The 20,495-nt window shown below is 45.2% G+C and overlaps 1 protein-coding gene across 3 annotated transcripts; it reads right to left on the reverse strand.

Moving 5' to 3' along the window:
- Positions 1 to 78: 78 nt before the first annotated feature.
- LOC149389781 (Inositol 1,3,4-trisphosphate 5/6-kinase family protein) lies at positions 79 to 4,462 on the reverse strand. Of its 3 annotated transcripts, none has more exons than XM_089623203.1 (10): positions 3,996 to 4,462; positions 2,973 to 3,054; positions 2,713 to 2,745; positions 1,844 to 1,964; positions 1,650 to 1,742; positions 1,307 to 1,414; positions 1,047 to 1,223; positions 560 to 615; positions 361 to 449; positions 79 to 264 (listed from the first exon to the last, which is right to left on the reverse strand). In XM_089623203.1, exons 1-10 carry the CDS (start codon positions 4,181 to 4,183, stop codon positions 246 to 248), a joined length of 966 nt encoding a protein of 321 aa, XP_089479329.1. In that variant the 5' UTR covers positions 4,184 to 4,462; the 3' UTR covers positions 79 to 245. The 3 variants fall into 3 exon arrangements, with proteins under 3 accessions (XP_089479329.1, XP_089479328.1, XP_089479327.1); XM_089623201.1 differs by having other exon boundaries at positions 81 to 264; positions 365 to 449; XM_089623202.1 differs by lacking the exon at positions 2,713 to 2,745 and having other exon boundaries at positions 80 to 264; positions 365 to 449.
- Positions 4,463 to 20,495: the final 16,033 nt, after the last annotated feature.

Raw genomic sequence — 20,495 nt, forward strand, 5'->3', positions numbered from 1 at the left:
AATTAGTTAATAAAGTTAGTTATATACTAAAAAGAGTACGTATAATGTCAATCTGTAACTGGTTATTAATTACATGGCTCACCGCCTGTGTTATGCATCTCTCTCTCTCTCTCTCTCTCTCTCTCTCTCTATATATATATATATATATATATATATATATATATTAGTGATAAATTACATCCAAGTCGTAAGTTTATTTTTTCTGCTTTAGGTTCAGCAGAAAATCCGTAAAGACGTGCTCGTAATCAGGCAGTTTCCCGTAACCTGCATTATTATTATTATTATCATATGTAACGTTCAGTATTATTAAATTAGTGTAATCGTCAGAAACTAGAGAGAAAGACCATGACTTGTGTATACTTGCCGGGAAAGTAATTGATATCGATGACGTAAAATACATCTTTGGTCCCAAGTTTTCGGATCATGTCTATGTTGAACAATCGGAGGTCCTGTCACACAATATGATCAAAATCAAAACATGGGTTAAGAGAAAATTTCCAATGCTTGTTGCAGGTAAAAATAAATTACAAATGCTTGCTGCAGGTAAATTAATTTTTACCAGTCTGTGACGAAGCTCTTTAACAAGTCTCTCGAGCAACGGTTGTGGAGGAAGTTCTGTAACAGTCAACAGAGACGGCTATTTGAGGACGATGCATCTTAGTAGAACCAAGGTTTGTAAAATCGTTTTTTATTTCTTTCGATTTTTGACATATACCGCCGATGGAATGTATATTATTTTGTTTTGTTATTATAAGTCGTCATCCTGCCAAAAAATGGGGACACTGATTTTTTTTTTTTTCCTTCCAAATAACGAAACTTCAATTGATAAACATAGATTTGTTGGAATTTCGGTGAATTTTTGTAATCAAAAGGTTATAAAATTTCCGTCGGCCTTTTCATCCACTTCTGCATTTCTGTAAACGGAACCATCCGGCCAGTGTTTTTTCAAATGTCTGCCTAAAGGAACAATCTTTGCTTAACCGACTAAGAACTATTTATTGACCATAATAATTGCCTAAAAAGGAACAAGTTCAATCGTGCCTCACCAGCAATACTAGGGTCCAGATCAGCCTCGTTGGCCGTAGCCGCAGCGCACGAAACCCTAGGAAAACGGAACAAACCAGAGACCTCTGATAGATCCTGCTTAGTGACATCAGGGAGCGAAAAGCGCCTCACCACTTTTATACTCTCTCCGACAATATAGATTTTGAAAACAACACCACCTGAAAACAAGTAAAATGTAATATAAGTTGCAATGTCCTACTAAACTTTTCGGGTCGATAATACATCGGAAATAACAGTATACCGTGGTTTACAAACTCTTGTAGGACCAAGGGAGGTTTTAGCTCTTGGAGAGAGAATTGATCGTAGGCGAGAAATAGTTCATGAGACTTGGCTGTTAACGGCTTCGCAACTTAGGTGACAAAACGAAGAAAGAAACATCAAATAATTTAACTTGGAGCAATTTTCTCATGAATTTAGCACCTTAAAAGCCCTAGATGATTCTCATGAATCTAACACCTTAAAAGCCCTATTTCATAAAGACCTTAAGAACCCCAAAACCATACTAAATAACCCTCCTGACAAGAACTTTTGTAATTCAGTTATAAATGATGTAAAAATACAAAATACAAGAGAACGTAGCATACCTAGTGGTAACCGTAAACCGGCTTTAGTAACTTCGTACGGTATAGACATTGGGTCTTTCATGACTACCAATTGCCTCGGGACGCCAACTTTACCTGCATTATATCTCGAATTAAAAAAAAGACTCTGTAAATCAGAAGAAACATTTCAAATGATTCCCACAGATAGTCAAAACATATTATTATAACTATTATACCGTGGTAATCAGATAAGTCTAGATCAATTACACCCTGAAGCATAGACTGGCGATTATGCAGATGCTTGATTGCCTTTGGCGGATCAAGCACAGTTACTTCAGGATGCTTTTGCTTGTAATCCTACACAAGAGAAAGAGAAACATTAGAAATAGAATTGAGATATAACAAATTCCATCACGTAAAGCATTAGGCTTTCATACAAGAACAATAAAGGATAATTTGTAATCAACTCGACAAAAAATATAATGACTGAGAACCAGATAGTCATAAGAAATCAAATTCAAAGAAGAGCATAACCATTAATGACGAATCAGTCAAACATATTTAAATTGAACCCTATGTACCTGATGTTGAACTAGATATCAGTGGTAAAATCATGCCTCCAAAGGTGAATGTATTTTATTTTCCCCGGAATGTGATTACAAGCAGTATTTGTACTAAATTTTCAGATCATTACTAAAATACCCCTCCTGAATAATATCATAACTACCTAGTAAAGAAACGTAATTAAATCCAAGCCATAATACTAATATATAATTACTTAAAAAACAATGAATTCGGTAAGAGAACTCAATACATCTCAATGTACTTGCTCAGAAACACCTATACAAGATATCAATGAAACTCTTGTTCAACATTCGTGTGAGCGATCAATATTCATGAAACCAAGAACACTGCAACTTATGTCAATAAAAAAATAAGTTTTGAAAGGGTTAAGAGGTTTTTCCAGCAGCCAATCCGGATCATTACTACACAATACACATATCATCATAATAGTGTATACAGCCAGAAAGTACGACTACATTTTCAATCAAAATGAAACAAAAAGAGGAGATGTGTCGTTGAGCAAGGATTAATTCTTACGAACCTCAATCAAGTCGCTCCATTCATCTCCTGACAACTGAGAGAAATAAAGAGTTCGTCAAAGATTGTTTAAACTGAATATGCAAGCGAATACTGCGAGCGTATCAAGAAAGTGTTGGGCAGCCCTTTGCCTCACAGTTTTTAGTTTCAGATTTCCCTACTATTTCTTTGACTTTACCTTCTTTACTTAATTTTATTACAGTTTCTCTAGTTAAATAATAAAATCAATTCATTGAATACGAGACATCGAATACAAATTCTAACCTTATGCAGAAGAATGTCAAAGGGACCTTGATCCGAGAGTGGCCTATTTATATCAATTGCAACAAAGAATATTCCCTTGCTCCTGCATCCAAAAATTATATTAATTTAATTATTTGCACGTGTAGATCTTCTCAGTAGTCTGCAAGTTAAGTCTGTTTAATAAAACATAATAAACCAAATTATAAAACTTGTTTCATCAAGCTTAAAACAGATAGCTTGAACATATGTTAAAGCTCCCATCCAGAAGATTTCTACAGCCGAAATTCCGATTCCCGTTTCACAATCTCAATTGAATATAACCATGTTTTTCTATAAGAAAAATATTTTTCACATTTCTCAAAGGCTTCTTGTTAAACTTCCATACAGAAAATTGGGGGAAAAATATTATTTGTTTAAAAAATATCATTTTTATACATCAATTGCTCAGGAAAATGTTATAAGCAATTACAAACTAGTTCAAGAACAAGAATGTAAAATTGCTGAATGATGTCAAAATAGAACTACCCACAAGAATTGACTTTTAGTTCCATAAAAAGGCGAATGTCCAAAGGGTAATTCTGGAATATGGAATATTCCCATAAAAGAAAGTAAGGCAAAAACAATAGATTCCAATATACCCACAACAGATTCTAAGCAAAAACAGATGACTCAAAAATCCAAAAGCCAAAAACAGTAGGCAAATTACCAATCTTTTGGAGAAAGTGATTTTTGTTCTTTCTATTTTTAACTGCTATAAACAAACAAAGCAATTGCTACAAAATTTATTGTCTTTTCTTACCTTATTGGCCAATAAATTTATAAAAGCATAGCAACAACCAAAAAAACCTGATAAACTACAAAACAAATAACGAAAAAAATGTCGAACCAACCTATAAAAGGAAAATTACTCAAAAGCTAGGCAAAGTTGATTTTTTTTTTCCCGTCACAAACACACACAAAATCACAGAGCCATAACCATAAGGACTAATTATAGAGGAATATATATGTATATATGCATATTGTGTATATGTATATACAATATACCGAGCCAAGAATAAGAGCTTGGGCTGTAGAAAGCTCTTCTTTTTCTTTGAAGTGAGAGCATAACCAACGACAAGCTTGTTTGGATTGTGAAGCCCAACGCCATGGCATATTACCGAATAGCTCTGTTCTTCTTCTTCTTCTTCGTCGTCGTTGTTTTCAATAATTCGAATCTCACCGTTAAACCTCATATCAACCAATTCCACTAGAAAGGAACGAAAAAAAAACCCTTATGCTCTGATCGCTTCGGAAATGCGATTCACGAAAGAAAAACAGACTAATGAAATGGGTACGGCAGAGAAGAAGAAGAAGAAGAAGAAGAAGGATTTATATCTATACGCGCGAGCGATTGAATATATAGCAACGTTGTAATGAGTGTATATATACGTGTGCTTCAAAGACGAGGAAAGAGATGAGAAATAGATGAGGCCATGGATTTCGCAGCGAATATTCATCTTTCCTTTATTGTTATTATTATTATTTTTAATTTGAAGATATTGATATGTATTTGTCCTTTGTATTGTATGCATGATCCAATAACTTTATTACAGCATAAATAACTGCCCCTTCAACTATTTGAAGAATTGCGATATCATCCTTCTATTTTTTTCCTTTTAGCATATCAGATCCAGATTGTCTTTTCTCGTGCACAAAACGTCAAAATTTTTTAAATTATTCGCACGTATTCACTCTATCTTTTCCCAACAAGTTGCACTCCTTATTTTCCAGATTGTCCGAGAACTTGCTTCAACACAAATAATGAATAGATAACAAAGAGTACGAAAGAGTAAGAGTCACACAAATTGGTTACTCAGCTCGGTGCAACGTCACCTACGTCTGGGGGCTCACAGCCAGTGGAAAATATTTCACTATAATGTAGTCAATAGTACAAATAGGACTTATATGAATACAACAAATATCAATGCCATAGAAACTATTACCACGAGTGATTACCAAGAACAGGGACTCCCCCTGACTTTGAGATCCCTCTCAGTTCCACTCTCCAAGCACTCACCTTGCTTGATTGGCTTCAATCTCATCGCACGTGAAAACTTCAATCACGTAGACACAAAATCCAAATCTCACAAACACTCAGTCTTCTGGAATAGTGTTTGAAGAATAACACCGCTCTTAACCAAAAACAATTAGTTTTCCAATTCGCCGATCGTGCTCGTCTAGGAACCCTAATTCTTTTTGTTAAAGCGTCAAGACTGCTAAGGGGGGAGCGCACGGCTTTTATAGCAGTCATACATCTCTGGAAGTAAATCTAGGGTTTCCTTACCCATACACGTGAGAAGATCACCAAGGAAAGTCTTATGCGAAGCAATCTGGCAAAACAGGAAACTTGCCAGAAAAATAGTCTGCGCACAAGAAGAAGGATGTCTTGACAAAAGCTGAAGCATGAAGATCGACATCTTTCCTCAACAACTTGCACTAAAAAATAATGCCAACTTGAACGTACCAACAATCTCCCCCTTTGGCTATTTTTTAGGCAAGCACTTCTAGAACAGTTTTCAATCAGACAACGTCATGAGTAGAACATGTCAAAATACATGACCACAAGACTACCTCTCCCCCTGATTGCCTCAAAAACATACCAAAGGCAAGGAAAGACCAGACAAAGAGAGGAACCAAAAAGTCTAAGGCATAGAGATCAGAATTGAAACAGCAGATAAACAACATACCACAATCCGATCATAGTCTGAACAAGTACATACCAAAGTAGTAGAAAAAGCTGAACACAAAAAGCAGTCAGGGTGTTCCAGCCAGAACAAACAAAATATACGAGCACAATTCAAGAAACAGACTATCATGAAGACAGATTAGGCAGCAACAGTTTTGGAGGAGTCGTCATCACTTTCTTCTTCAAGCTCGTCAGAGTCACTGTTGCCTGAAGCTCCATTCTCTTCATCACCTTCAGCATCCTTGTCCTGACCATGCTGCGAGGTAGACGCTCCATCTTTTCCAGACGTCATCTCTTTCATAAGTCGCTCACAAATGGACTTCCTGCGAGATGAGGTCTCTATGATTTCCTCGAGGGCATCAATCTCATCATACGGTCCCTTCAAGAGATTACTTTGCATAACAATCGAGAGATGACCTATCTTCAGTGTGCTGTCTGAGGCGAAATATGTCGCGGTAGAAGGCCTGACAAGGTCACATGCATGTTTCCCTTCGAAGAGCTTGTGGCTAAAAGAAAGAACACTAGACTTTTTCCTTGCTATATCCGTACTTCGCAGAATGTTGTGGTTTTGCTTGAGCAAAATGCCAGTGATGATAGATGGAAAATCGATGGGAAGCTTCACAACATATGACTTGGCATGTTTTGCCAAGTGATAAAAAAAAATTCTCCAAAATCAAAGGAGGAGCGAGTACATATTTGGTAGATCAAGCAGGCCAGCTCTGCCTTGATGCTAGACCCATGCGAGGAGAGAGCCCAGATAGCGATGCGATAGAGCACATAGTACTTTGCAGAGAGATCAGAAGACGGCAAAGTACCTTGGAAGGCCAAACTTTGGTATGATCACCAGTAATTTCTTTAGCAATGATGTCCAGGGAAGAGACTCGGTTAGCAGTTATGATTTTTCTTCAACTAAGGAAGTCGTTAATAACATCAAGAGAAATCTCAAAACAATGACCTCTGACATACACTTTTATGAATTCAGCATCATCAGGAACATCAAAGGACGAGGAGAAATTTAATATGAATTCCTTCACCAGACTGGGGTGGTAGACTCCTATGTCAGTGACCGTCTTGATCATCTCAGCATCATGCATGAGTTCCATGATGATTCAAATCTTTAGAGCTTTGCTAGACAACTCTTTCTCGGGAAAGATCACACAATGATACACAAACCGCCACTTAAGAACCCCATCTTCCTTGTGAAAAGAGACATTGTCCATGGGAGCAGACGAGACATTCTTTGGGAGCTTCTGTCCTCCCACAAACCTTCTGTTCTCAAGAGAGAGAGGCAACGAAGGAATCTCCTCTTCAATGTCAGCAGAGCTGTTGACTACTTCTTCCACCACTGGTTTCTTCATCAATTTCTTATTGAGACCGACCTTGGCCTTCTTCTTCTTTTTGGGCCTGACAACAACATCCTTAGGCTTGTTGGCCTATGAAATCTTCCTCTTTCTCTTTTTCTTTTCCGACAGAAGAGTAGCAATGCACACATCATCATCATGAGCAACCTTTTCTTTTAAGGAGGCAGGAATAGCCTCACAAGTGGTTTTCTTTTTCTCAATATCCCCTTCAGAGACAGGGGAAGAAGATGTTGGAACAACACTTTCGACATGTTGACCTAAGCCTAAAATTCCACCGATCACATCCACATGTAGGGGTTCATGATCCACAAGAAGTGATTCCAGGTTCTCACTATCTTTTAGGTTCTCCTCTACAAGATCAGGCGTGTGAGAGGAACATGATTACCATGAATCAAGATATGCAGACTTTCAAGAGGAGAGACATTCGCGAGAACTTCTTCAATGACATCGATAGGATCATCAGTCCTTTCTTCTGTGGAACTGCTCGAGCTAACATCTCCAGTGATGTCAGCGATGGTAAAGGTAGATTTCTCGAGCATAGCTTTTCTGGCGGCGGCGAGGGAAGGGTTTTCAGGTGGAACTGAAGACCAAGCAATAACACCTCCGGAATTACCATCGGTACGATTATTAGGTCGCATTCCACGAACTCGGACACTATTGTCGCATGAAAACGAACAACGATTTAAGACTTCGGGCGGTTCGATCCAAGGCCGGACCAAGTGATCGCTCCCGAACCAAAGTGTGAACTCGAAGACCGAGTTGCACCCTCCAAACCCGAAGGTGTGTTTTGGGAGGTGTGACCGTACCAAATGTTGGCTGCCTACATACCCGTAGCCCGGGATCAGGTCAGAACGTAGTTCAATGTAGGGGTTGTGGCTATCTTAGACTCGGAGGTTAAGAACTTAAGACTTTAGAGAAGGACCTCGCTCGTAGCTTCCTGTGAAGACTTTAGAGGGGTCGCTTGACTCGTAGCTTAGCGCTCTGACTAAAGGGTCAAGAAGCGAGGGCACAACGTGTGCGTCGCGAATGCTCGGGTCTCAGAATTGGAACGCGCTACTTGTTGTTGAGGGGGGTTCTCGGATTTCTAAACCGAGCCTGGAGAGGAGAAGAGAGCTCTTGGAATATCACAAGAAGAGAGTAGAGAGAATGGCCTCAAGAGAAGAAATTTTTGGTCCCCCTCAAGTGAAGACGGGGGTGATATTTATAGAGTTTGGAGGAGGCTATGGGCCGGCCTCTTGGGGGCCCGTAGGACGGCCGGGCGTGGGGAGAGAAGTGCGCGCGGGCAACAGCTTTGGCTAGGGCGCGGGGCTCGCATGGGCAGGAGGCCCGGCAGGGCCGTGCGTGCACCGGCACGAGCATGGGCCGGGGGCCCAGCAGACGATCTGGTCGGCGAAGTTTATTAGCCCCCCATGTTTATGGCTCGTGGATCACGAGTCGTGAAATTCAATCTTGAGGGCGTTTGAGGTTTTCCCTCATTTTTTTTGGCAGGGGTCGGACCCATAGTGGTCAGACCGCCGGGGTCAGGCCGGTATCTAGCCGACCGGCTGGACCGCAAGACCCGCGGGCCGCGCGAGGCATGCTAGCCAGCGGGCCCGGGCGCTCACGAGGCCAGGCGCACGGGCCGGGCCTTGCGCGCACGCATGAGGGGGGGGGGGGGGGGGTTAGGAGCAGGTCTCATACTCTTTCCTCTCCTATAAATAGGAGAGCCCCCCCTCCCATTTTCTTCACACCTGGCAGCCTCAAAAATTAAAAGTTCATTTTTTGAGTTGAATATTTTGGGACTTGCCTATTTTTTCCATCCTTCGATGGGGAGTGAGTTCTTTTCCCAAGTCGATGGTCCCGAGGTCGACCTTTCCTGCCCTTCTCAGGATTCTTGGAGGGCGGTAAAAGGCCCCTTTGAGGAACTTGATGGGATTCCGATTTATGTCGAGGAAGATTCTCGCGTGGCCGATCAATGACTCACTGAATTAGAGACTAACGCCGTGGCGGTAGCCGAGTTGGCGGAACCCAGGAGCGGCCCTCCAACTAAGTGTGGCCCCGATAGGGGAGGAGAGGGCCCTCACGACGCACGCTCTTCGCGCTTAGTAATCAACTTGGTTGCCCGTGAGGCGTCCTTTGATGCCCCATCACCTAAGCAGCGAGATGAGGTTGCCAAGTCTGCAAGGCTTCCCCGGGTGCCTGACTTAGAGGCCTCGGGTGTTGAATCTGTGATGGCTCCGTCTGAGTCGTTCTTGGATGAGATCCACTTCGATGACCCCCTTGGGTCAGACTTGGAGGGTCCTGGACCTGGATGCCTTCCGTGTGGCGGGGATAGTGGAACGTACTGGGAAAGTGCTGGGATGGCTAAAGAGGTCTTTCTGTCCGAAGGATCGGTCCTTGGAGAGGACTCGTTGGTGTAGAGTGGGCGATTCCGTTGCCCCCGAGGGCTTGGACTGCAAGGGGGTCGATGTTGCAAGCACGCTCACCACCCGAGTTTTCAACACACTTTGGGAGACATACAACATCCCTTCCTCGGTGGGATTACTTCGGCCTGCCCCCGAGGACCGGTCGACCCGCCTGAGGAACGGGTTTGCCGCCGTCACAATAGGGAGTCTTGTTTGCGGGTTACGCCTCCCTTTCCCGCCTATTGTTCAGCACATTCTCGTTCGATTAGGAGTTCATGCTTGCCAGATGAGTCTGGCGTTCTATCGCCTGCTGGCGATGAGTTTTATGGAGTGGCATTGTCAGACTCAACGTGCCATGACTGTGGATGACTTCCGTAATTTAGTCGCCGTATTCCTGGCGCCGGGGCAAGCGGGATTTCACATGGCCCGTGCCCGCGAAAACACGAGGCTGATCGACGACAACGACCCACCTAGCCCCAGGTCGTGGGCGTGGGTTTCAACGGACGCTTTTGGCGAAGCACCCCTTCGTTTTGGTTGCATGGCGAACTTCCTGGCGGACGAGGGAGTGACGGAGCTCGCATTTGTGAGGGAGATTTTGGGAGTGTCTGAGGCTCGTAAGGCGGGCGAACGGTTTCGCTCTCCTGAGTTGGTGGCGCTGACCAAGTAGTTCCCACCTTTCACCCTAGGCTCCGAGCAGGCGCTCCGGGTAGATAGGCCGCCTAGCCCTGAGGCCAAGCTTGCTACCCCTGTTTCTCAAGGTAGCTCCGTTATTTAAGATTTCTTGTATTAGTTGAAACCTTAACGTTCATGGTTTAGCGGGTGCAGCTGCTAGGAAGAGGGCTCGGAGCCTGGCTTCAGCTTCCTGGAATCCCGAAAGGATGACGAAGATCCGTTCTAGAGTTGCCGACCGCCGGACAAGAGAGGACCGCGTTGGAGCTACCCGCTTAGTTGAGCAAGAGTCCCATGCCTCGCTGAAGAGGGCCTCTGCCTCGGTGCTTTCTGATGAACGTACTGAGTCCAAGAGGGTGAACTCTGCAGTGGAGATAGAGGCCAGGGAGTCTCGAGCCGAATGTTTCCGACATCTTGAGGAGTCTCCCTTATCTTGGTGGAAAGGCGTGGTGTCAAAGAGTGACATCGCCTTCTTCCAGGCTGGGGTTACCGACACTCAGAGGGTCAGTACCTTTCTTTATCTTCCGATATGCAGAGGTTCATATTTGACCTTTGTTTTTGTTTTTTGCCATAGGCGTATGCGAGAGCCGTGCGGAGTGACAAGATTTTGCACGACTTCATTCGGCGCTTGGGAGCTGCTCAAGAGGAGCTTGCTCAGGTGAAGTCTAGGCTGGCCCAGGTCGATCGTAGTTCACACTCGGGGGTGGAACTCGAGACGCTTTGGGACCAACTTCGGGAAGCTCAAGTGGAGCTCTAGGTCATTCAGGATCGGTGCGATAGAGCTCAGACGTCGGTCGCTAAGATGGCGGGAGAGCTGACTGAGGAGCGTCGAGCTTGTGAAGTGGCATCCCGATCGACAGAGATTTTTTGGACCAAGGCTACCAAACTCCGCCAACAGCTGGACGCCCGGTCAGACGCCATGAAGACTTCTCACGGCCAACTTACTTCGAGCAAAGCAGCGCGTGTTCGGGCAGAGCGCGAGCGCGACTCTTTGGCGGAGGAGAATGCTCGCCTTTCTTCTCTGCTTGCTGAGGCAGAGCGGCGGGCATCCGATCTGTAGGACGACTACAACATTGGGGCCGAAGAAGCCCGCCGTGCCGGGGCGATGGAGTGTCGGGAGGCGACCGCGGCCGAGAACGAGACTCAGTTCGACTTTTTTGATACCTTGTTCCCTCCTCTTAATGAGGACGAGTCGTGAGCCGAATGGCTTCTTTATTTTTATAGCACGTATGTCTAGTGCTTTTCTTTGTGGGATTTTTAGAGCAGTTGCTCTTTTGTTTACGAGACATCTATTTTCTTTCAAGGTGAATGATTATCTCTTTGTTGATTGTTTGAACAATTTTTCCTGTACGTGCCTCTTATTTGAGCTGCCATAGCATATCTCAAAGGGCTTGTAACTTTGTTAATAGTTTTGACAAGTTTGCATCCCTAGTTGGGATTCAGCCTCCACTCGTTTAGCGTTATGAATCATCATCACTTAGCGTTCGAGGTGGGTGACATTCGTGCCTAGCTAGGCATTGCTCAGCTTTCATTGCTAGATGCGACTCGCTGCGGTCAATTGACCCATCTTGTGTGGCGATATCGGTATGTCGGGTTAGGCCGACAGTTTTGCGTGCCAAGTTTTGGCCATCGCGTTGGGAGTGGTCCAACGACTTTGCTTTGTACCATTTGGCGACCGAAGGCGTGGCTCAGATTTGGCCGTTGCGCCGAGAGTGGCCCAACGACTTTTGTTTCGTGCCATTTGGCGACCGAATATGTGGCTCAGATTTAGGCGTTGTGCCGGGAGTGGCCCAGCGACTTTGGTTTCGTGCCATTTGGCGACTGAATGTGTGGCTCAGATTTGGCCGTTGCGCCGGGAGTGGCTCGACCAATTTTGTTTCGTGCCATTTGGCGACCGAATGTGTGGCTCAGATTTGGCCGTGGCGGTAGGAGTGGCCCAATCGCCTTTACCTGGGCCTTTACACGACTTACGGCACACCAGGGTAGGCCGACGATTTTACTCAAACCCGTGTGTTTCGTGCCATTGGCAACATGGCCTCGTTGTTTTCTTCCTCGTCGAAAGTGTCGACTCGGTAAGTGGGGACCTCGGTTTCCACGGGGACTACCATCTCAATCCCGTAAGCTAGGGAGAAGGGGGTCTCTCCAGTGGCGTTTCGAGCAGTTGTCCGGTAGGCCCATAGGATGAACGGTAGCTCTTCAGCCCAGGCACCCTTCTTGGCCTCGAGCTTCTTTTTGAGATTGCTCTTGATCGTCTTGTTGACATCTTCCACTTGGCCATTAGCTTGTGGATGTCGCGGGGACGAGAATGTGTTGCTGATCCCTAGTTGGGTGCAAATCTCTCTAACCCGGTCGTTGTCGAATTATGCACCATTTTCGGTCACAATTGATGCTGGGATGCTGTGTTGGCATATGATAGACTTCCAGATGAAGTTTGCTGTATTGGCCTCGGTGATTCTGGCTAGAGCCTCGGCTTCGACCCACTTAGTGAAGTAGTCGATAGCAACGATGGCATATTCGTATTGCCTCGGAGCTTTAGGAAGCTTGCCGATTATGTCCATGCCCCATTTTGCAAAGGGACGCGACACAACGATGCTGCCCAGGGGAGATGGCGGTTGCCGTGGAACGTTAGAGAAACGTTGACACTTGTCACACTTTCTCGCCCAGTTGCAGGCGTCTTTCTTCATCGTGGGCCAGAAATAGCCTTGTCGGAGCGCTTTGAGCGCGAGGGATCTCCCAACGGAGTGGTTCCCACAGATGCCCTCGTGAATTTCGTGGATGACCTTAGTGGACTCTACACTACTGAGGCATCGGAGCAGTGGGGGTCGAGTACCCATGCTTGTACATGACTTTTCCTCTTAACACATACTTAGATGCGAGGGCCTTTAGTTTTTCGACTTCCTTGCGGTCTTCGGGGAGTATCCCTCCTCGCAAGAAGTCTATAATTGGAGTCATCCAAGTCGGATGAGCGGTATTCTCGATCGTCCCAACCTCGTCTCGAGAGACGGATGGTCGCGAGAGAGACTCGACCGGGATAGTCCCTAACCAGTCTTCGGTGATGCCAGAACCGAGGCGAGCAAGAGCCTCAGCCTCGGTCGGTGTTCTCCTCCCTTGGGATCTGGGTGATCTCAAACCAAGAGAAGACGTCAAGCTTGGCATTTGTCTTTGCCAAGTAGGCAATCATGTTAGATTCTTTGGTGATGTAATCGCCCTTGACCTGGTTTACGATCAACTGCGAGTCACAGTGTATTCGTAAGTTCTGTACGTTGAGCTTTTGAGCGAGCTGTAGCCCCACAATGAGGGCTTTGTACTCGGCCTCGTTGTTGAAGGCTTGGAATCCATAGTGGAGGGCGTAGCGTAATTTTTTCCGATCGGGATTGGTCAAGATTACGTCGGCGCTAGCCCCTTGAGCGTTGGACGCTCCGTCTACGTGTAACTCCCAGATGGGACCTGTAGGGTCAACCTTTCTCTTTCGAGCCGACAAGTTGTCGGTCGAGTAATCTTCCGCTCTCTCCATGTCGGGAGTATAGGAGAATTCTGCCACGAAATCAGCTAGGGCCTGAGCCTTTATTGCCGGTCTCGGGTGGAACTCAATTCCGTACTCGCTCAATTCTTGGGACCAGATCGCCATGCGAGTCGATGTTCCCTTTTAAAGAGCTTTACCGATGGGGTTTTAACGAGCACGTCGTCCACGTATACTTCCTTAGTCTTGCTGATTTGATCGGCGAAGATCCGGTTTACCAGTAATGGTAAGTAGCTCCCGCATTCTTAAGGCCAAAAGGCATGACCTTGTAGCAGTAGAAATCTCGATCAGTGACAAAAGTTATCTTTATCTGATCGGGCTCGTGCATTTGTATCTGGTTGTAGCCCGATTAGGCGTCCATGAAACTTAGTAACTCATGTCCGGCCGTGGCGTCGACCAGTTGTTCGATGCGCGAAAGTGGACAACAATCTTTTGGGCAGGCTTTGTTAAGATCTTTGTAGTCTATACAAATGCGCCACTTCCCATTAGGATTTTTACCTAGGACCACGTTGGCCACCCACTTGGGGTACTTGGCTTCTTGTATGAAGCCAGCGGAGAGAAGTTTTTCAACCTCTTCGTTTATTGCCAGGTATCATTCAGGATTGAACGCGCATCTAGCTTGTACTTTTTTGGCGATACTTTTGTCGTCATTCAACTGGTGCACTATCACATCGGGGTCTATTCCAGGTATGTCTGCATGATTCCATGCAAAGACATCCTTAAACTCCCGAAGGAAGGACGCTAGTTGAGTTTTGATGGCGAGAGGGAGTTGTGCACCGATCTTCACAACGTGGTCAGGTTTGGCTTCATCGAGAACGATCGAAGTGAGATCATCGGGGGTGTCAACCTTCAACCTCCCGCTCTCATCGGGGGGGATCTAGGTCCCCAAACTGTCGTGCGTCTTTTTTATCACGCGGGTAGTCGTCTTACAACTGGTAGATCGTGTTAACCCTTTTTTCAGCGGGCTTGCCATCCACTCCTTGGACGTAGCGTATCCTCGCTTGGGTTTGATCCCCAACCATGACGCCAATTCCCTCTTCGGTGGGGAACTTCACCAGTAGGTGATATGTGAATGTGATGGCCCTTAGCATGTTCAACGTGGGTTGCCCAATGATAACATTGTAGGGCGACTCCTGGTCAACCACAAGAAATGAGACCATGTGAACGACTTCAATACCTCCGGCAGTTCCGAAGGTGACCGATAAATCGATGATTCCTTCGGTCATGACCTTTTCTCCCGTGAACCCAAACAAAGGTGTTTGGGTCGGGACGGGGTGGAGCCCCCCGAGCTTCATGCGCTCTAGGGTAGTCTTAAAGATTATATCGGCTGCGCTGTCGTTATCAATAAGGACCCATTTTCACCAAGTTGTTAGCCACGTGGGCTTTGAGGACTATTGCGTCATTGTGTGGATGCACAACTCGCTTAGCTTCCTCATTGGTGAATTGTATTGTCTCGTATGGTACGGACGGAGACTCCTCATAGGTGAGGTTAACCTGCCCGGCAAGGCCTTCTTAAGAGGCAGCCCTCAGGAGCTTTTTTCTTTGTTGGGCTGAATCACCGTCTTGCGGACCACCCAGTATAGTGGCAAGGACATGGAGTTGTGTGTCGGCTGTGACCGCGACCGTGGAACAGTTAGCGTTAGTGTTGGTTCCTCTATCCTTCCTGGAATGTTGCCCGTTAGTGGTGGGGACCGCAACACTTATCATTCAGAGAACGAACTCTTTGAACTCGCCTCTTTGAATCAATGCTTCAATCTGCCTCTTGAGCGCGAAGCACTAAGCGGTCAAATGACCATAATCCTGGTGAAATTCACAATAACGGAACCGGTCGCGAGATACGGGGTCTCCCTTCATTGGAGTAGGAGTGGTGAACTTGTCACGCGCCACAGCGTAGATTCGATCTACCGGGGCTTTCAGTGGAGTGAATGGTGAATAGTCTCGGAAATTGTTTGCAAGACGCGGTTTCTGATACATAGGGGGTCGGCTATCCGAAGCCTGACCTCCCTTGTTCACTATCTTTTTGGGGTTGCCCTGCTCGTTGCCTGGCTCATCTCGACGATGGGGGTTTTGGTTCTTGCCCCTACGGCTGTCAATGTAGTCTTCGACTCCCATGAAAGTCTTGGTTCGGTTCATTAACTCGGCCATTGTAGATAGGACCCTGTCTACGACGGACTTTAGGAAGTCTCCAGTGCGCAAGCCCTCGATGATGGCTGTTATTGCGTCACTATCGTCGAAGCGGTCGACATTGTTCGATTCCCCGGTGAATCGAGTGAGATATTGTCTCAAGGACTCATTATTCTCTAGCCTGAATGACCATAAGTACATCTTAGTTTTCTTTTGAACCATCGATGTAGCAAATTAGTGCGAGGAACAAGTGCTTTAGGTCTTTGAACGACTGGATGCTTCCTGGTCTTAAATTCTTAAACACTCAAAACCGGGTCCGGTGAGGGTAAAACTAAAAGCTTGGCATAGAGCCCCAAGTGCAATACCCTGCATCGTCATCCAAGTTTCGTAGTGTTGGATGTGGTAAGTGGGGTCGGTTTTCCCATTGTAGAGAGGTAGATTCGGGAGTTTAAAGTTTCCCGTGCATACCTCAGCCAGAATTTGGGCGGTGAATGGCGAGGAATGTTCTTCTACGACCCCATATTATCACCGGCCAGGCCGTCCTCACGTAGATCGCGTACTTCATTGCAAAGATTGTGAATCATGGTGACGACGTCGAGGCCAGTCTTCGGAGTCACTCTCTGTTCGGGAGGAGTCACCTGACGCCTTTCATTCAACCCTTGTGCCGTGCGGGGATTCCCATTGATTGGGGCCGCATGATTGTTGCCCTGACGGGTACTCAACCTCTCTCGTAGGTCTTCGCCACGACTATTTCATTGGGCGGTAATCCGATCCCTTAGGTCTCGGTCAGTGGCAGTGGCGTGAGTTTTGAGTAACACGCCTCACTCGCCAAGTTTCCTGGCCTTCCCTGACATTTCCTCTTTGACCAAGTCGGTCATGGGCTGAACGTCGGGAAGTCTCATCGTGGGAGGAAACAGATATTACTTTTTTCTCAGGTGGCGGGTTCAATGTACCGGCTTCAATCTCTATGGGCAGTTCCCCGTCTTTAGTGAGAGAAGTCTTGATATCTGCCAAAATTTCCAGACCTTCGTAGTTAGGATCATAGTCATGTCCTTCATCTACGAGGTCCCTGGTTCCCCTTGCGGAATTTCTTGCATAGGTCCCTTACTCGCCAGTTGGCGGTGGTACCTTGCGTTAGCCGCCCTTAGTTGGAGAATCTTCTCCTCCATATTGAGGATGCGGTTATCCCGGCTATCTTGAGGCGCAGATGGTGATGGAGTTTGTGTTGGAATTGATCTAGGGTTTAAGAAAAAGTTTAACGCTTCGGTAAGCGGCGGAATTTTAAAATTTTTCTTTTAACAAGTAAAACGATTTTACTAACCTAGACAAAGAGCAAGCACACGTAAGTAAAAACTATTATGAGCATAATTAATTTACTAACCTTTTAGAAGCTTGAACGTTGATGAGCCTTCGGAAGGTTGAAAACGTTCGTCTCGCTCGCAGCACGTCTCTCTTCTTTTCCTCGTTAACTCGAGCAACCACGAAAGTTTCTATCACTAAATCACTCAAGATGAAAAGGAATTAGTGTGTGGGTACTTTTAAACACTACGACTTAAGAACGAGTCTTGAAGTCGAAGAGCTAAAGACTAGGTCAAATGAGGACCTAGGTGCCAAAACAAAAACCGAAATTGAATAGAGAGTGAGAGATGAGAGGGGCGGCCAAGCTAGAGAGAGAAGCTCTCAATATCTAAAACTTGGGAATGAATGAAATGAGAAGAATAAGGCCCCTATTTATAGGAGAGGCTTTACCTTCAATAAGGTAGTTTCCTTTTCTATAGAATATCACATATTCATGAGGAAATATTCCTTATTTCCTTTTCTCATTTGGGCGTGTAAGCCTTGGCATCTAGAAGCAAATTTGTTTCCTATTTTGCTTGCCTTGGCCGCCCATGTCATTTCCTCCTTGAGGAAATTTGTTTCCTCTTTTTCTTTTGGCAAGTATCTTCATACATTAATGCACAAAATAATCTCTCTTTCACACTAAGGGCTGCACGAAATTTGGTCTCCCATTCACTTGGGTTGGACGGCCAAAAGCCTTCTAGAAAGGCTTTCTAGGTTTTTCTTTAATTGTTCATGACAACATAAGAAAAGCCCATTAAGAATTTTCAAGTAAAATTCTATGAAATGAAATTAATTCACTAGACCCAATGAACACATCATGGCCGAGTGATATAATATCATCATATGACTATGTCAAAAAATTTATTGACATTCATTTCATGCCATGTCCAAAAAGACAAAATTACCCTTTTGACAATTTTCGTAAAACTTGTCTCGTTCTTGTTTTGACTTAGCTTGTAGTTTAACTATTCCTACTTGATGTGATTTGTGACAGTGACCTCATGGATCCTAATGAACAAAGCTTGAGCTAAACACTTGGACTCAAAAGTACACAAACCTTTTCCAAGTTTAGCTTAGTGTCAACTGACTCCACTAAAGAGTTGACACTGAAAATCTCTCGGTTAAAATGAATTTATTTTCTACTCAAGAATTCAACCTAATTGTAATGAGTGGATCCACAGAATATTATCAGTGTTTACCCTTCATGAATATCATCAGCTAGTCGGGATTTACGAAATTACCATTTTACCCTTCTAGCTGTTATTTCCTCAACTCCTTTGTCGCTTGTGAATAAGTTAGAAACAATGTATTGACGAGGAGCTAACAAGTCACATTGTTTCATCCAAAAAGAGTCAGAACTCAATTTGGACACTGGCCAGTTCATTTATTCACACTCCAAGGAACAAAGCATGAGGTGATATACATTGCATTTCAGCAATCTTGTACATTAATTCCATATCTATGAGAACTTCACAAAGTTACTCATGACATTCTCACAACTTATTACTTCACCAATAGGCCCTGTTCGGAATCACATAGTGAGTCCGAACTCTGACTTTCTCAAATGAGAATACGTAAGCTGTGAAATGGCATGTCTCATTTCAGGATTAAGGTAAGCACGATGCAATTCATACGTAGTGACTTCGAGACATAAGAGGTTAAATGGTTTGTTCTTATTTTGTCTCTAGAAGTGCACTGATCAATTCAGTACCTTCAGAAGATACCTAGAAGAACTATAGAGTCTCCAACTCTCAATGCCCCATAACCAGACATCATAGATTCTCCTAACAATCGTACTGAGGTCAATAGTCCTTTGACCCTTAGATTGCGAATATTTCGTTTTAAGAAAACTACGAAGAGTTTGTTCATGCAAATCTACATTTGTCTCTTCGTAAGTTGTTTAGTTTGTTTATGGACTAAAGACTAATGTTTTATCATAAAGCTTCAAACAGACAAGGAGGAATGAATGAACGTTTCAACTATTTATTAATGAATAAGCAATTACAAGCAAGAGTCTTCATGAGACTTTATTACATCAAATGTAAAATATAAAGACTACAACTCTTCTTGTGGGCACCATTGACAACAGTTTGACTCTCGTCTTGGAGAGATTCCTCATCACCATGCACTCAGGAGCGCAAGAAGTATTTCTTCACTCGGGTTGCATTATCGGGGTTGTTCACGCCCTCAGAACGAATGGGTGGTTGGTCGTTCATATCTTCCTCAAGTCTAGAAAGGGAAGACTATGATTGTAGAAGTGATCTCGGGCTGTATAAGTCGGGAAGTCCCTTCCTTCTAGCGCCAAAATGTTTGTCGCACAAAAACGGACAACGATTTAAGACTTCGGGCGGTTCTATCCAAGGTCGGACCAAGTGATCGCGCCTGAACCAAAGTGTGAACTCGAAGACCGAGTTGCACCCTCCAAACCTAGAGGTGTGTTTCGGGAGGTGTGACCGTGCCAAATGTTGGCTGCCTACGTACCCATAGTCTGGGATCAGGTCAGAACGTAGTTCAATGTAGGGGTTGTGGCTATCTTAGACTCGGAGGTTAAGAGGCGAGGGCACATCGTGTGCGTCGCGAATGCTCGGGTCTCAGAATTGGAACGCGCTCCCTGTTGTCGAGGGGGTTCTCGGATTTCTGAGCCGAGCCTGGAGAGAAGGAGAGAGCTCTTGGAATATCACAAGAGGAGAGTAGAGAGAATGGCCTCAAGAGAGGAAATTTTCGGTCCCCCTCAAGTGAAGAGGGGGGGGGGGTGGTATTTATAGAGTTTGGAGAAGGCTATGAGCCGGCCTCTTGGGGGCCCATAGGACGGCCAGGCGCGGGGAGCAGCGTGTATGCAGAAGGCTGGGTGCGGGGAGCGACGTGCAAGCGGAAGGCCGGGCACGAGGAGTGACGTACGCGCGGGCAGCAGCTTCGGCCAGGGCGCGCATGGGTAGGAGGCCCGGCCGAGCGCGGGGCGCACGTGCGGGCAGGCGGCCGGACGCAAGGCGCGCGCTGGCACGCGCATGGGAGATGGGCGAGAAATCAAGAAACGGAGCTTCAGCAAAATTTGAAAAAAGAGTAACTTCCCATGCTTTCCCGAAATACAAACCCTCTATTGCATGCTTGAGGAGTTGACGAAGATCAAAACGTTGCTGAATAACCAAATCTTGGTCCATTCCCAGCCCAAGTGAGAAATTAATGGCATTGTAGCCCTTTAAACATGTCGAATGGGCCAACCAGAAACATGGGCCCATGAGAGAAAACTTTCGTGAAACAAAGAAACACGAGTCAGAAAAGTATCACCACAATATAGACGAGACTCACGATTATACAACTGCCCACAGCCCTGTAATTGCTATTGGTCAATAATGCATAGACCCAGGGAAGATTAGAGACTCTCAAACCGGCTTGCATCCAATGCCTTGGTAGAGATGTCAG

Source organism: Urtica dioica, chromosome 8 (assembly GCF_054948205.1).
Source record: "Urtica dioica subsp. dioica isolate 48M chromosome 8, U.dioica_male_clone48M_v1_H2, whole genome shotgun sequence".
Classification (NCBI taxonomy): Eukaryota; Viridiplantae; Streptophyta; class Magnoliopsida; order Rosales; family Urticaceae; genus Urtica; species Urtica dioica.

Excerpts from the sequence above, each read along its gene's own strand:
- LOC149389781 (XM_089623201.1), bottom strand. The coding sequence starts at position 4,183 with ATGAGGTTTAACGGTGAGATTCGAATTATTGAAAACAACGACGACGAA. Across the intron at positions 1,965-2,712 it reads AATGGAGCGACTTGATTGAG|GATTACAAGCAAAAGCATCC; the intron begins GTTCGTAAGAAT and ends TCTCTTGTGTAG. Across the intron at positions 616-1,046 it reads TCTGGACCCTAGTATTGCTG|AACTTCCTCCACAACCGTTG; the intron begins GTGAGGCACGAT and ends TGACTGTTACAG.